This window comes from Pungitius pungitius, chromosome 12 (genome assembly GCF_949316345.1).
Source record: "Pungitius pungitius chromosome 12, fPunPun2.1, whole genome shotgun sequence".
In the NCBI taxonomy this organism is placed as follows: domain Eukaryota; kingdom Metazoa; phylum Chordata; class Actinopteri; order Perciformes; family Gasterosteidae; genus Pungitius; species Pungitius pungitius.
The window spans coordinates 1415728-1432980 of record NC_084911.1 but is presented as its reverse complement, the minus strand read 5'-3'; the positions used below and the strand labels follow the sequence as shown (position 1 = coordinate 1432980).

General features: G+C 46.5%; 1 protein-coding gene across 3 annotated transcripts; it reads right to left on the bottom strand.

Annotated features, from left to right (window-relative positions):
- Positions 1 to 3301: 3301 nt before the first annotated feature.
- sstr3 (somatostatin receptor 3) lies at positions 3302 to 13202 on the bottom strand. 3 transcript variants are annotated; one of them, XM_037477497.2, is made up of 2 exons: positions 12755 to 13202; positions 3302 to 5623 (listed from the first exon to the last, which is right to left on the bottom strand). In XM_037477497.2, exon 2 carries the CDS (start codon positions 5553 to 5555, stop codon positions 4146 to 4148), a length of 1410 nt encoding a protein of 469 aa, XP_037333394.2. In that variant the 5' UTR covers positions 5556 to 5623; positions 12755 to 13202; the 3' UTR covers positions 3302 to 4145. The 3 variants fall into 3 exon arrangements, with proteins under 3 accessions (XP_037333394.2, XP_037333395.2, XP_062422283.1); XM_037477498.2 differs by having other exon boundaries at positions 3302 to 5620; XM_062566299.1 differs by lacking the exon at positions 12755 to 13202 and adding an exon at positions 6456 to 7162.
- Between the last annotated feature and the right edge of the window lie 4051 nt (positions 13203 to 17253).

Sequence of the window (17253 nt, the reverse complement as noted above, 5' to 3'; positions counted from 1 at the left end):
TACTATTATATTTCATGTTTGTCGTTCTTTTTATGTTGATATTATTATTCTAAAACTGATTCATTGCACAACAGGTTTTCAGGGTAAGACTGGCCTTTCAAACAGGTACATACTGCACGTACCATCATGTGCACATTGTTTAATTGGTCCATAACCTGAAACATTATTTCACAAAAAATAAAAGCCTTAACAAATGTGCACACATTGAGAATACAGCAATTTCCTGTTAACTATTATCTCCATGTTCATCTCAGCCTTTCCCCCCTGCACTTAGTTTTACACAAGCCTTATTGAGGCACTGTTCACATCCATCAGAGCACTTTTCCCTTTGAACAACATGTTTTGTTGGTAATTGAGCAGCATAAAAAAGGCCTCCCTCCCCCACAGACTGGAAACACCTGTGTGATCTTCTCTGCCGTCCCTCAGCCCTCCTCGACTTGTTTTCAACAACAAACCTCTGGATCTAATCAAGGTCTTGTTTACGCTCCGCAAAGGTCGGGAGACGTGATTAATTCATTAAGGGAGGGGGTCCGTCTGTGTGATGGATGAAAGTTACACAAAGTGCAGACGTTTCTGAGGTGGAGAACAAAGCTGCCATCACACATGATGCACATCTCTGCACATCTCTGCACATCTGGGCTTTTCAACATCCAAGCCAATGATTGTACCTCAGGTGCTTTAATCGAAATGATAATTGAAATGTCCTGTCCGTTGAATCATAACCTGGCAGCTGCGCTGTGACTCATATCAAACGCACCCACTTGTCGTCCTGCTGGGATCTTTGGAGCTGACGGCAGATTGTGACGCAGCGTGAGCACGAGTCCTCTCGACTTACTGATTGTTTCTGTATTTTTACATCCTCACATGGACTTCATTGTCAACACGTGGAAAGTAACACAATTGTTGGAGTACAATTGAAATGGACTCTAATACTTCTAATTGTGCGTTGACTGTCTGAGACTTGAATGAATTCACATACCATTTCCTGCAAAACATTTGTGATCCCCAGAGGATACGCCCTCATGCATCTGTTAACCTTAATGACCTGTCCTGCAGCACGTTTGTGTCTTTGAGTGAATCTACCTGGGAATCGATCTGCCTCAGTGATCACGCTCCTCTCGGCCACTCACACCTTCTGTAATCACCCTCCGGTCAAAGGTTGAATCCCACGTTTAAAGTGAGACCCTGGGGATGTTTTAATAAAACAAGGTGTGTCGAGTTCTTCACTTCTTCGCTAGATGGTTCAATCAGTCTGTGAATAATAATAATAAGGTTTTTTTTTTTTTATAATCCTCCTTATTATATAAAGGCCAACGGTTCTATGAAAACACTTTAAAGTGCAGCAGCACGATCATTAAAAACAACCAACCCGTTTATTTGTTGCTGCACTTCAGTGGTGAACAAGCTGAGTGACGGTTTAAAGCGACTTTAAAGCGACAAACAAGCATCACCCTGGATATACAAGCTCCAGATGTGCTACGCAACACGCCCAGATGTTTCAGGCCCGTCGCTGTCGGTTTGTTTGCATTGTTTCTGCGGCCAAAGGAAAAAGTGAAAAAATGAGAGCTAAGTCGTCCATATTGTACGTGGGTTGAGAATCTCACTGAGTCACCGGCAGCACGCCGACTGACGGTCACCTCTCGGCGTGCAGGGGGGCAGGGGGGTTACCGGCGAGGGGGCCGGGGAGCAGACACAGCTCAGTGTTTACCCACACACACACACACACACACACACACACATGCGCACCTCCTCCAGCCCCCAGGGGGTTCTGGCACATAAAGTACAGCCAAGCAAATCCCTTCTAATGGGCCTTTAATGATGTTTTCATGCTCCTCAGTGGATCTTTGGGGGGGGGGGACCAGGCGAGAGCGGTAACAAGCGTCTCACTGTGTCCGCGGCCGGCTAAATATAACCCGAGTGGGTGGTGCTCTGCCCGCGTGGACTCCTCGTGAATGACGGAGCCTTTGGATTCAGATGAAATGGGCCGAAAGCAGAAGGTGGAAGAAGCACCGGGATTCTTTTACTTTAAGCAGAAAGACTCAAAACCTACGACGAGGAACTGTTCGTCTGTGATGGTTCTGAATGAATGTGGACCTAAGGTGTCCCATCAGGGTCCCTTCAGACGACCTCTCAGTCTGCTCCAGCAGGGTCTGACCTGGTTCTCCTGGGCCTCCCTTCCCTCAAGCGGGTCCAGCACCGCGTCTGGGGTCTTCAGAGAGGAGAAGCTCAGCTTCTGGAAGAGGGAGCTGAGCCCTCCTCCTCCCTCTGGAGCTCCCACTGCAGGTCCATGGCCGCGGTGGACTGGTCTCTGCTGGAGGACCTGGGTCTGTCCTCGGGGGACTGGTCTCTGCTGGAGTCTGACCTGAAGGAGGTTCTGGTGGACCTTCATAGTCTGTGTTTTTCGCTGCAGGAATGTAGTTTGGGGAAACGAGTCCCGGCACCGGAGAAGACCGAAGTACGTAAAATCGTCCAAATGAGTTTAATGAGGCCGCTCTGCAACTTTCTCTTTCTCTGAACTCCTCAGAGACGGACAGACATTTTAAAGATAAATATATAAGAAAACAATGAATCATCTCCGTCCTGTAAAGGGGAACATGACAGAGCTTAAGGACCACGACTGTACGTCGTATGAGGAAGATATATATATATTAATTATTCCTCGTGTCCTTCTCGTCCAGATCCGACCCCTACGTTACCCACAATGCAACTCAGCCACCAATAAGGGTGTGCTATGCTAGTGGTGGCCAACGTAGCCTGTGGGTTTTACAATATGTCCCTGAAATAATTCATCATATCTCAAAGTTTTCTGAGCAAAATAACGATTTAATTTGATTTGGATAATTTTATAGCTGTAAGGCATAAAATGTTAAAATGCTGTTGTCTTAAATCTTCAGAATGACCCATTTTAGTCTTTGTGGCACCAGTGTTGTGTGATGTTATGTTATGTGTTGATTTTATCGTCTCCATCTCGCGTGTTTTCTTTCCTGTGAAGAGCAGATTGTCATCTGAACTCCTCAAGAACTCACAACTCTTTGCTTCCAGGAAAAACAAGGTGAGAAACTCAGTCCCAGTTAATAATAAACTGCATAACTTCAACTTCAAAAAGTTATAAAAGATTACTTACGCAACGATTGAATATAAACACATGCAATTTTAGGGAAATATTTTGTATACTAATTCAAGCGCCTACATCCCATAATGAGGAAACGTTTAGTCTGTGATTGAGGGATTTAAGTTTGAACAACACTCAACAACACAACACAATCTACGATTGGTTAATGAAATTCTCGAGTATCGGGTATCATATGAAGAATTCCTCTTTAATCCACAGAAAACACGTATTTTACACAAAATCATGAAAGCATAATCCCTATGAATTTAGAGTTTAAAAGCGTTGCCACAGAAACGCCCCCCCCCCCCTCAGCTAAACACTATCAACTCCATCAGCAGTGTTTTCTTTGTTTGCATCGTAAGCGCCGTTAGCGAGGTATGCTAGCTCAGCCGCCATGTTGAGAGCCGCGTGGAGTCAATGACTAAGTTACACATTAAGCACCTTCATCTGAAACTAAATATATAAGTAAGAGAACAGTGTTATTCTGTTCGTATTCATGTCATTGTGGCTGGAGCCCTCTCTCCTAATTGCATCTGCATATTTTAGTCCAGTAGCTTCCAGTCGCTAGTTAACGGCATGCTGCTAGTTAACGACATGCTGCTAGTTAACGACATGCTGCTAGTTAATGGCATGCTGCTAGTTAACGACATGCTGCTAGTTAACGACATGAAGAAGCTTGGAATACATGTCGGCAGCTGTTAATTAGGTCTTTGGGTCCTTAAACTAAAACTAAATACTGACACAGAGGAATAAACCAAAGACCTTCCTAAAACCTGCCAACATGATCCTGGCAGCAGTAGCACTTAAAACATATAGCACACATGATTTATAGGAGAAGTGGTGGCAAAGAGTCCTCCTAAATGAAGTAACTTATGTCGTTTTATACAAGGACCAATGTCTAACAACATGGGATAAAAAGCCTACAGTACAACAACCACCAAGACACTAGTGATAAAAGTAAGGGGCCAACTTTCATATTCATGCATATGTACAAGATATAACATGACGTGTGTTGGTAAAAACCACGGCTCTTTCATAAGTAGCTGATCTCCAGCGAGGTGCTCTGGTCCAGCGCCTCCTCCGGCAGAGTTTTAACGCTCCCGTTCTTGCTTCCATTGAGGAGCAGCGGTACAGTCAGCGTGGACCCGTTGGCCGCGTCCTTCCCCTTCGGGTCGCCGGCTTCGTCCTTCCCGTCCGGGGACGAGAGCTCCGCCGCCGCCGGAGTCGCCGCTTTGTCCGACAGCAGCGGCTGCGAGCTCTGCGGCTGGAGGCCGCCGTTGCCGTTTTGGGCGATTCGGTAGATCTCGTTCATCTCCGAAGCGTCTTCCTCCTCCTCGTCCTCCTCGTCCCTGACCGCCCGCCTCAGGCTCTCCCTGGGCCTGATGGCCGACCGGCCTTCCTTCTTCTGGCGCTCCATGGGCTCGTGGTTCTCCACCTTCCTGGTGGAGCGGCAGAGGGCTTTCCGGAAGCCCCTCTTGAAGTTGTCCGACAGGAAGCAGTAGACGATGGGGTTGGCGCAGCTGTTGGCGTAGCCGAGCACCACCACGAAGTAGTAGAGACCCTGGTACTCTGAGGGCAGCGACACCAGCAGGTTGATGATGTTGAGGGCGTAGAAAGGCAGCCAGCAGAAGACAAACACGGCGACGACGATCACCACCATGCGCGTGACTTTCCTCTCCGACTTCCTCCGCTTGGTGGAGGTGGCGTGGACCTTCTTACCCGAGCTGCGGATCTTGAAGACGATGAGCAGGTAGCAGAGGCAGATGATGAGAAGGGGGCCGAAGAAGCCCACCGTGGAGGTGTAAATGATGAACGCCGCCCGCCAGATGTTAGCCGGCTGCGGCCAGGCGATGTTGCAGGTGCCTCCCTCCTTCTGGATGTTGGCGAAGATCACCACGGGCAGCACCACGAGAAACGACAGGGCCCACACGGTGCTGTTCACCACCTTGGCCACCAGGGGGCGCCGCCACTTGGATGACCTGATGGGGTGCACCACGGCGAGGTAGCGGTCGATGCTCATCACGGTCAGGCAGAAGATGCTGGTGAACTGGTTGATGGAGTCCACCGTCATCACCAGGCGGCACATGAAGGAGCCGAAGGGCCACGACTGGAGCGTGTTCTGAACCGCCAGGAAGGGCAGGCCGAGCATGAAGAGCTCGTCGGCGATGGCCAGGTTGAGGATGTAGATGTTGGTCACCGACTCGATCTTGGAGTAGCGCAGCACGATGTGAATCACCAGCGTGTTCCCGCCCAGGCCGATGGCGCACACGACTATGTAGATGAGCGGGATGAGGACGCCGGCCACGCTGGGGCCCGGCGAGGCGTCCGGCGAGCTGGAGTTGGTGGAGTTGAACAGCGTCTGGTTCAGGTCGCTGTCGTTGAACAGGAGGAGGAGCAGCGCTCCGGCCGAGCTGCCGTTCTCCGGCGTCTCCTCCGGCGTCATGCCGGTGGAAGCGAGGCGGCTCCTTCTATCGCGGCGTCCTTCTGTTCAGCTGCCGCCCATCTGCTCTGCTGGGAGAGGGGGGGGGGAATCAATTAGTTATCCAACTGAAAGGTTTTGTGTTTTCGTTTAATGTCCGACGGGACTGAAAAGAATGAAAGACGTCTTTGTCCCCCGAGGTCACAAGCGAGATGCTTCACAAAGGCTTTAAAGATTGATTCCTTTGCTTATTGCGATCAACTTTAAAAACACATTCTCTTCTTTCTTTGTGGCTTTAAGACACATAAGAGCCCGTATTATCTTGGAATGACATAACTTGAAACAGACTTTAAACATCTTCTTACATGATAATTATGTCAAATGTCGAATGTGAGAGCTCAGAACCCCAAATCAGAAGAAGACATTAATTCATAACTACAGGATGTTTTTATTCCATTTAGGATCTTTTTTAACTCTGACGGCCCGTTTTTGTATCTGATGCTTCAGGATTTGCACTTAACATTGTATATTATTTACCATTTACCATTGGGTTTAAGTCATTATGAAATGTTATATTAAAAGCAAGCAGCTGATCGCACAATTAGCAAAGCCCTGTAAAAAGACCGTAAATGTATGCGGATGTATTTATTAATATAGAGTGTAAAAAAACGTCTTTTCCCCAAAGAATTTACACTTAAAGATGTTTTTGTTCCAGACGCTTCAAATATACTTTGAGACTATTTTGATATGCGACAGCGCCTCCATGAAAGCTGATTAAAAGTAATCAAGGCGAGTGATTAAAAATGTTTTCCATATTCCGTGTGTTATCTTTTCCAATACATTTCAGATGAAGTAAACCGTGTTGAAGTAATTAGTAATTGTGTAGCAGCACAGCAGAGAGCAAATGTTGGCAAACACACGTACTGTTTGTTCCCGTGATTCAGCAGCTCAGTTTGGGGTCTTCAAACGTTCAAATTCTGATCTGACAACTAAGCACGAAAAAAAAGAAGAAGAAAAATCATCAACATTTTATTTACAATGAAACACAGAGGAAGCAGACGGAGGAATCACACGAAGAGGAAAGCAAAGGGCGCTGATAAGATGGTGCAGAGCGGCTGAAGATGGATGTTTGCAGGCGCATTGATTACCTGGTGATTGCATCTGTAACAGGTGGATCAAACAGCGCGTGTTCCCACATGTGGGCCATTGTGATTATGCCCCGTCAGGAGCTGGGAGGACCGGGAGAGGAGAGGCAGGAGGTGGAGGTGAGGCTGGATTTTTCTCCTGGCAGATGGTGCACTCGCCCACTCACACAGCCCTTCCTCGCTGAGAAATGACGGAAAACAAAAAGGTGTAAAAAGTGATCCCTGCGAGGCCAAAAGGAGCCGTTTGTTCTGTTGAGCGGCCACGCAATACTACAACTGTACCCTCCCCAACACCATCACACCATCGGGGGCATCTGTGTTTGCCTTTTCATTTCACGCTCCATGACCCGCTCGGCTGGACCGCAGACGGTGTCACCGATGTCGCCTTTTCAGGGGAAACACTCTCATGGCTTGATCGTCGCCTTCAGGTGTGACCCGAGGTCATTGAAACAAACGGAACGAAAGAGAAAGAAAAAAGGCGTCCAAGCATCTTCACCCTTTTCTCCGTTCGGGAGACGCAGGACAAACAAACAGAGTTTCCCCTGCAGGGTCCTCTGAGGTCGCCGCATTCATCATTTTCCAATATCCCCCCCCCCCCAATTCCCCGCCAAGGCGGTGGTTTCACATTAGATCTGGACATCTGGGTCGCCATGGAAACCAGCGAGAAGGGAAAAAAAAAACAAGAGATGGGCGTCGTACGTCAAGCGAATAAATATTCACTTCTCCCTTTTCTCCAACATAGAAGAAGAAGAAGAAGAGGTGGCGTCCCAGGTTCCTGTGAGGAACGAGGCCTCGGGTCACTGCAGAGTCATTTCATCATGAATGTTACAAAACGCACCCGGAGCTGCAGTTCATGGAAGCACGCGGGCGTCATCAGAGACGCTGCTTTGCCTCTATTGGTCCATTTATTAGTTATAGTGCGTGGGAGTAGTTGAAGAGTCCTCTCTTTAACGTGTCCTTTGTTTCCCCTGCTCATTCCAAACAAACACGTAGGTCCCACTGACCCTGGATCCCTCGTCCCGCCTATAAATAAATCTCTATTTGAGTATCCACTGATTCCACTCTGACTTGTTTCCTCACATTGAGTCCTTGACTTTGTTCACACAACCTTCCGCTAAGCAAACGGAATTCTTTTTCTCCAGAAGTGTTGGAGCGGGCCGAAGGTTAAAAGGGCTTCTTATCGTAAAGTGGCCGCGACACACATTCAGGACTGAGGGTCAGGTGTGATGGATAAGTTCACCTGTAGAACTTGAAATGAGTAAGACGCACTATAAACTCATGGATCCAAACATGTGCGAGTTGAGATTTACGTTGAGATTTAGACCGAGCGGGAGCAGAATCACCTGAAGCTCTCGATGTGCAACGTCTGCACACAAAAGACAGTGACCTTCTTCACATTCACATTCTAATCAGCTGTTTCAGCTGCAGCTTTTCTTCTGCGGCGGCTCACAAACAGCAGGAGCAGTTTAAAGCCACATTTAATCCTGCGTTTGAAACCTTCAGATCTGCTTCACAAAGGCGCGCTGACTTGAAGGTCGCGGTGGGGGATGTTGGAATAGGACACTCAAATAGCCCTCAGTGAAGAAAGACGACCACTTAACACCATGGACTTCACGTTCTACACATCTTTATACATTATGTTCATATTCGAGCTTCTCACATAAGAGCGAACCGTGAACATAATCAGGGACGGCAGAGTGACGGTAACCATAGCAACAAAGTGCTAAACCCTATACGTTAAAGGTAACTCGACTCGTGTTAACTTTGACTTCTTTTTTAGAAAAAGTAGTGTTGTAAAAAATAAGGGTGTTTTATTTCCACGTATCTGTAAATTGATCAGTGCATAACAAAACTATATTATTGTGCATTTTATTTCATTGTTTCAATGACTTTGCTAGTTACATACTAATCTATTACAAATGCATCCCGCTATTACATTCATCTTTATCATAAAACACAAATCTGCATTGTCTCCCCATTGTCGACGTCCTCCTCCGAAGCCTTTTCACACCACGTGTTGCATCTCACACGTCAAAAGGAACACAAGCCGTATGTTTGCTGGATAAATATTTACAGAAACACGTCTGCCCTCAGAGGAGGATGAACAACAGCTGAGACCCTTTTACTGCTCTGGGTTCTATTCTATTCTAATCTTTTATGCATCGAGTCCAAAAGGTACTTAAAAAACCCCCCCAAGAGACTTTGAAGCAAAAATACACAGCAACAGGTTCAGTACATCTACTCTCGCAGGTGGAGACCTGTCAATCAGCGTGTAGCCCCGCCCTAAAGCATCCGTTTGACTCTAAATGGACCATCATTCACTAAATGAACATCATGCTGCATTGAAGAAGACTTGAAACTAGAGACTGAGACCATAAACTCATGTTTACAATGTTTACTGAGGGAATACATCAAGAGAGAAGTAGAGTCATTTCCTCATAGACGTCTATGGGAGCAGAGGAGTCGCCCCCTGCTGGTCACCACACAGAAGTAGAGTCATTTCCTCATAGACGTCTATGGGAGCAGAGGAGTCGCCCCCTGCTGGTCACCACACAGAAGTAGAGTCATTTCCTCATAGACGTCTATGGGAGCAGAGGAGTCGCCCCCTGCTGGTCACCACACAGAAGTAGAGTCATTTCCTCATAGACGTCTATGGGAGCAGAGGAGTCGCCCCCTGCTGGTCACCGCACAGAAGTAGAGTCATTTCCTCATAGACGTCTATGGGAGCAGAGGAGTCGCCCCCTGCTGGTCACTACACAGAAGTAGAGTCATTTCCTCATAGACGTACTGTATATGGGAGCAGAGGAGTCGCCCCCTGCTGGTCACTACACAGAAGTAGAGTCATTTCCTCATAGACGTCTATGGGAGCAGAGGAGTCGCCCCCTGCTGGTCACTACACAGAAGTAGAGTCATTTCCTCATAGACGTATATGGGAGCAGAGGAGTCGCCCCCTGCTGGTCACTACACAGAAGTAGAGTCATTTCCTCATAGACGTCTATGGGAGCAGAGGAGTCAACATGTGAGTTTAAGGCTCTTCCTTATTGGCTGATCAATTGGCTTGGTGATAACAAGTAATGTCCAGCTGATAAAAGTCCTCTGTAGTAACTCACAGGACTTGTGTGACACCATGACTGAACTTCCTTTGGGGGGGGGGGGGGGGGGGGGCCTTAATAAAGCCAGTGAAGTCCGTCTTTAGATCTGAGCCCGGCGCTTTTTTATGTCAGCTTGATGCCAATCTCAAGAGCCGAGGGAAACCAGAGACAGAAATATCCTGTTGACCTCGCTCTTCCTTTTTCTGGCTTAATTTTTGATGAAAACATGACCCCCCCCCCCTCTCATAAAAAGGAGAGCAATTTATCATGTCAGTCTCATCTTGATGCTGTAAGAGGATTCCTCTCACGCGCAGGTAAGATTCAATCAGACAAGCTTCCTCTTCATATTTCCATCTTTCATTCATGCATGAACACATTAATATCAATATATTCAACGTTTTCCATTCAATGTCTGAGATTTCAAATGAAGGAACATTTCAACCTATCCGTTAACGAATCCATGAAAAGATGGATACTGTCTGTACATCTAATTCAATACATTTATACATATATGATAACTTTGCGAGAACAACACAACGCGCTAAAGTGCCAAAGTTTCTTCATCTTCGGTTTCTCTCGGGTCATAAAAGATGAAAATTCCGGCCGGTGCCGAGGCTCCGTGCAGCTCCCAAACTGTCGAATGTTTGTCCCTCGGGTCTCTGCCACTGAAAGTGATGAATTACTTGTCTCTTGGCAGTTGCTAGGCAGCGCAGACTCCACTTCCTGCCCCTCTCAGACACTTCATCTAAAAATGTATATTAAAAAAGGGTTTCTGGGGAACCTTTAGACGGAATCAGAACCCTGTAAGTGTTCCATCGTGAAAAGAAAGCACCGTTTTATTCATTTTCAGTGTGGAAAAGGCTGAAGAGGAGGCAACACCATCGCCTGTTAGATGTTTGGTCAAAGGCAGCTTCCTCTTTGAGGCGTGTTTGTACTTTCCGCTCTTTTCTCCTCTCAAAAAGGCCGTTTTGTGTGAAATTGCTGTGGCTCGTAACACACCTGTGGGGAGTGTGTGCGCGTGAAGGATCGCATCATTTCGCAATTACGCTGTGAACGCATAATTCATTCAAATTACAGGTTCACACTCTGAATACTAACTACTGTTTGCTTCCATATCAGGATGAATTTACTATTTAAAAAAACATCCGATGCACCAAAAGGTGCAGAGATCATCATCATTTATATATTTATATAAGTTCAACAGAAGTTTAAATGATCTTTTCTTCTGCTTGCTTTGAGAAAACAACAGAAACGTTCAAATCGAAGTGTCCCGTCCCGTGTCAAATGTCCCAACGCGAATGAGTCAATGACGCAAAATAAAAGCATATCACAAAGAGATGCAAAACAATCTAAAGTAATGCAACACAGCGGTGAAGTAATGATCAATGACTGAAAAGAGACTCACACAAGAAAGGACCGCGAGGAGACACAACACGGCCCTAAGAGACACAACGCAGACTCAAAGAGACACAACACAGACTCAAAGAGACACAACACGGCCCTAAGAGACACAACACAGACTCAAAGAGACACAACACAGACTCAAGGAGCCACAACTCGACCCTAAGTGACATAGCACGGACTCAAAGAGACGCAATACGGACTAAAAGAGACACAACATGGACTCAAAGAGACGCAATACAGACTCAAAGAGACACAATACGGACTCAAAGAGACACAACACAGACTCAAAGAGACGCAATACGGACTCAAAGAGACGCAATACGGACTCAAAGAGACACAATACGGACTCAAAGAGACACAACATGGACTCAAAGAGACACAACACAGACTCAAGGAGCCACAACACAATCCTAAGTGACACAACACAGACTCAAAGAGACACAACACAGACTCAAGGAGCCACAACACGACCCTAAGTGACATAGCACGGACTCAAAGAGACACAACACGGACTCAAAGAGACACAACATGGACTCAAAGAGACGCAATACGGACTCAAAGAGACACAATACAGACTCAAAGAGACACAACATGGACTCAAAGAGACGCAATACAGACTCAAAGAGACACAATACGGACTCAAAGAGACACAACATGGACTCAAAGAGACACAACACAGACTCAAGGAGCCACAACACAACCCTAAGTGACACAACACAGACTCAAAGAGACACAACACAGACTCAAGGAGCCACAACACGACCCTAAGTGACATAGCACGGACTCAAAGAGACACAACACGGACTCAAAGAGACACAACATGGACTCAAAGAGACGCAATACAGACTCAAAGAGACACAATACGGACTCAAAGAGACACAGCATGGACTCAAAGAGACGCAATACAGACTCAAAGAGACACAATACGGACTCAAAGAGACACAACATGGACTCAAAGAGACACAACACAGACTCAAGGAGCCACAACACAACCCTAAGTGACACAACACAGACTCAAAGAGACACAACACAGACTCAAGGAGCCACAACACGACCCTAAGTGACATAGCACGGACTCAAAGAGACACAACACGGACTCAAAGAGACACAACATGGACTCAAAGAGACGCAATACAGACTCAAAGAGACACAATACGGACTCAAAGAGACACAGCATGGACTCAAAGAGACGCATAGGAGGGAGTGGTCTCCTGTGGTGTCTCTTTCAGTCTGGGGGGTCTTGGGGGTCTTTTACGGGTCTGCATGGCTCCGCATGAAAACTTTAGGATTCAATATTATTATATAGTATTTGTGCATTAAGAAGTTAAATAATGTACAGTTACAGAGTATTACTCATTTTACTAAAGCGGCCACTTTAAAAAGTTTCCATTTCTGATCAATTGTGCCCCTTAAAAGGCGTTTTGTGTTTTGTATGTTTAAATGTTCAATAAATAGCGATCCTCCCGCTCTCAATGCGCACATGAGCACGGAGACACCGGGCTTCTCGTCGGTGTCTCCTGCTGTGATTCCCGGTAAAGAAACATCCACAATCCCCGCCACACACACACACACCTGAACTCACCTTTATGACGTGCCTGCGCCGCGCGGTCCCGCGACGCGCGGAGGTTTCTTTTTTTCTCCCGGGATTTAGCGAGGAGACGGCGCGAGGCGGCCGGTCGGTGGACTCTCCCGTCGGGACGCGCGTGTGAAAGTGTCCGGTCCTCCGAAAGGGTTCAGCCGGTGAGTCCCCGCCCCCCCTCCCGTGTGCTCACGGACCGACTGATGGAAGTCACCGCCGCTGCGTCTGCGGCTCGTAACTAGGTAACAGCTCAGCCTGCCGCGCGCACGGAGGAGGTGTCGCAAGCCGCGGCGTGTGCGCGTGTCCGGAACGTTTTCTGCTGGTCGGGGGAAAAAAAAGCAAGAAATCAACAAACACTTTTAGTTTTTATAATAATGTGATTTTGTTTCAAGGGAAAAGTGGAAACGGCTTTTAAAACTTTAAATGATAAAGTCCACCAAATGTATCAGATGAACACCATTAAATACACCCTTTGATATGGGGTCACGTATTTAATAACAGTATTAACTATACGAACAAGTGCAAGATTGTAAATTAAAACGTTGTAAAAGTAAAAGCCCTTTTATTGTCTGTATTGCAGACGCAAAACGACCACACAGGGACACAAAAAAGATTCACAAAAAGATACATAAAGAGGTTTAAAATGACCTGCGAAGTCACACAAAAAAACTACAGCGATACAAAATGACGATAAAAAAGAACAAAATTGTTTTTAAATACGAATGAGAGCAAAAGTCAGCTGATGAACACAGCGAGACAAAATACACAATTTAATCTCTTGATTCTGGATTTTACAAACTAAAAAGGACACAAGAAAGAAGCAATAAAAACATCACAAGCAAAGGAGAATGTTTGTAAGCGGCCTTTAAAGTGTAAAACACCTTTTTACTGATTAGAGCCTCGTAAAGCTGATCAACATCTGCCTTTCACGCCTTTATGGATCCATTGATTGAAATGGATCGATACATTCAGAGTCCGAGCCACGAGCATCCTGATGGTTTAAAAACCCGTCGTGACAACAGGGAGGATCAGCCCCTCTGTGGCTCTGTGTGTGTGTGTGTGTGTGTGTGTCACATCCATCTCGCACACATGTCCTCTGCACTCTGCAGATACAGAGCGTGGATCCATCAGCAGAAGGAGGGCGGACACGAAGAGAAAAGCTCTCCATTATTGTGTGACTCCTTCACAATACAATACCAGATTAACAAAATGATACTCCTGACTCCTTTATTGTGAAGGAGAGGGAGCAGGAAATGTAATTGCCACCTTTGCCACCGAGTGATGAACCAACAGTGAGGCTGATTTTAATTAGATAATAATACAAGTAATGCTTTAATTCCATGCTTGTTGATGGTGGATCACCGATGATGGAAAATACGTTCGGCATTATTGCTCTGAGTCATCCACACAACATTTCACAGGTTTGGATATTTCAAAGCAACAACAATAAGTGATGAGCTAAACCAATGAAACTCCTGCAGAGTGACTCACCAAAGGTCAGTGAATAAGTCTGCATCTTTGTCATTTTAAGAGCAGGGGATGAACATGACTAATGTAGCTTTTACTCTCTTCATTGTGTAATAAAGCCTCCCATGCGTGGAGCGCCACGGGGGACGGACCCCTACGGCGCCGCAAAGGTCACCAACACCCCCCCCACCACTCCCCACCGCCATGCCATTGTTACCAATAGAATCCCAGAAGGAGCAAAGATAATTCTCTGCCCCCCCCCCCCCCTCATGCAATTTAAATGGCGGGGATGCAGGTGAGAGGTTAATAAAGAGAAGGTTTCCGAGTGGGAGGGGCCCTCTGAGTCAGACGTGAGCCACGAGGTGTGGGCGCAAACAACGAGGCTCTCAATTAGATCTCTGCTCGCTCCCTTCGGCTCCCTGACGAGCCTCGAGGCCTCTGTCTCATTTCCACAGAGGAACATCAAAACGTCTCAGAAGGACACGGAGAACATCCACTCCGAGTCCTTCAGGTTCAATTCCAAGCTGCCTTTCATGCGGCTTCATGCTCCCACTCAACATCTAAGAGGAAAATATGACTACTTCAATAAGCACGAGCAACACATGACACGTTGAGTTCTAGAAGCAGACAAACCCCAAATATAATGCATTATATACTGTATATATATATATATATATATAATTGTCTTGTGTTGTATTTTAAGAGTCCATAAACTTGTTGGATTTTTCACAGTTTTTGCACGGGGTCTTTTCGTCCCTGAGGAGCCTTTGCCTCCGCAGCTTGTCGGTCGCGACCTGAGCGTCTAAACGCTTTCATTGCTCATTGTTCTACGGCCGTGTGTGTGTGTGCTTTGCATGCGCGGATTAAAAAACAAAAAATAGACAGGGGAAGATTTCACTCAGCTCCTTGCACAGAAATCTCATTAGCGCGACACCTGCAGGGACCTCGCCGGCCGTCCAGGATTCGTGGCGCCGCCGATCAATCCATCGGAGCGGCGCGTGGGTCCCGCGGGACCCGTGGCCTCCTGACTCCCGAGGGTTGAGATGGTGGAGCTCCAAGCCTCCTGGAGAACATTGACCCAGCGCGCACCAAGCGAGTCCACGCTGAGCCCAGCGGCTCCTGCCGCTCTGGAGACTGCAGACATCCAAAGTGTCTCAGTGGGGATTAGAAACTCATTTCTCCTCCAGATTGATTCTACAACGCCGAGTGGACTCTGTGATGAAAACGGATCTTAATCAGACAAGAAAAAAAAGAAATGATTTTAGTGGAGGATTTAGTGCTTTGTGAGCCACTCATAGCAACACAGCTATGGCGTTGGGATTGTGTGGCACGGATCCCGTGTGCCGACTGCTTATCACCGGCTGCTCTAAATTAAAAAGCAAAGCAGTTCCTCAAACCCCTTTTATCCGCTGTGACGGGGAACCAGCTGCTACTCCGATTAGATAAGTGCTGCCTTTTTCACGGGCCAGCCACCTCCTGGGCTGCATCCCATCCCACGTGGGGCCCCTTTCACTGCGTTGGCAGGTTCAAAATGTCACAAAAAAACAATTGGAGATAGACAGACGAAAGCGAGATGAGGGGGATGGATGTCGTTCGCTGATTGAATCCCGCGCGCGTTCATACCTGTGCAATCGGATTATTTAGTGCTGATAGGACAGCTTGAAAAACACTTGAAAGGAAGCGTCCATCGTTCAGGGTCTTTTTCTCGTTGCGTCGAGGCGTTTGTTGCATTGCTGTCACTGCATCACATTCCATAAGTTTACCACACATGGAACGGCTCGGTTCATCACATCAGCACATGAGCGAGGACGGGATGAACAGTCAACAACGTTAAGGATTTAAAGTAGAACGTTGTAGAAAACGGAATTACTGCAGTAAAGTGCAAGTATCTCAAATTGAAGAGTAAAGGCACTGGGTTACATTCCGTGTTGATTTAAAACACCAAACCAGATATGCATCTTTCATATGTTTACGGCATTACAACACCATCACAGTGGGACTCTTTCAATTATTCAAACCCTCCGGCGAGATGTTTTGAATCAGCAATGTTGTTTTTGGGAGGTTTCAGTTCACAACATGTGGACCCCGGCCGATCCAGTGAGTGAGTGAGACTATTTGTGACCCTCTTTCTCTACATTTCTGTGCCGATAATCAGAATCGAATTGAGAAAAGAGTCCAGAGACGCATTCTCACCTGTTGGCAGGTAACACGTATGTAAGTAACAACTCACAATGTTTGCTTTGTGAAACACCTTTAAAGGGAAAGGTATTTTCTTGTGGATTAAAGTTCAAACGAGACGTCTGGTAAGCATTTTTGTTTTGGTCATTTAAGACAAATTTGATGTAATACATACATACAGGTATTATTGTAGTTACATTTACTTGTGTATATATATGTATATATGTGTATATATATATACACACATATATACACATATATACATATGTTCTCTGTCCCAAAGCAGGTATTTCTCTCAACATGGTTGTTTTCACTCAGTGGAGCTGCAGCACTTTGATGGAGGATCAATACTCTTAAGGCTCCTTCCTCTTATCTTTGGGGAAAGAAATCCCCCTTTGAAGTGTGTATGAAAGATGGAGAACAGAGAGCGTGTGTGTGTGTGTGTGTGCGTAAAGTTCTTGAACTTGAACTTCGATTTTCATTCCTAGTCTTGTTAAAATGTTTTTTGAAAACAAAAATCCAAAAGAACAGATAAATACATAAAAACAGATTTGGCGAAAGGAGGATTTTCGTCTTCACGATCGATGATCATTTGACTCGAAGCCGTCGCACGACACCAACTATTGTTTCTGGAAGGATGTAATTGGTGGATCCAAAACGCGGAGTTTGTTCCTGGATGAGTGACAGGCCGGAGGAACCTGAAGGCGTCGCTCCGGGAGGGGAATGTCAATGCGTTCACATGACTGTGAGGTTTGACCCTTTGTCGTCAGGCCTTGAGCGCTGAGCCGCTGCTGCTCCCACCCAAGAAGAGAAAGAAAAGAAACCCGTCGGCATAGAAACTGAAGCTCGACCTTCTC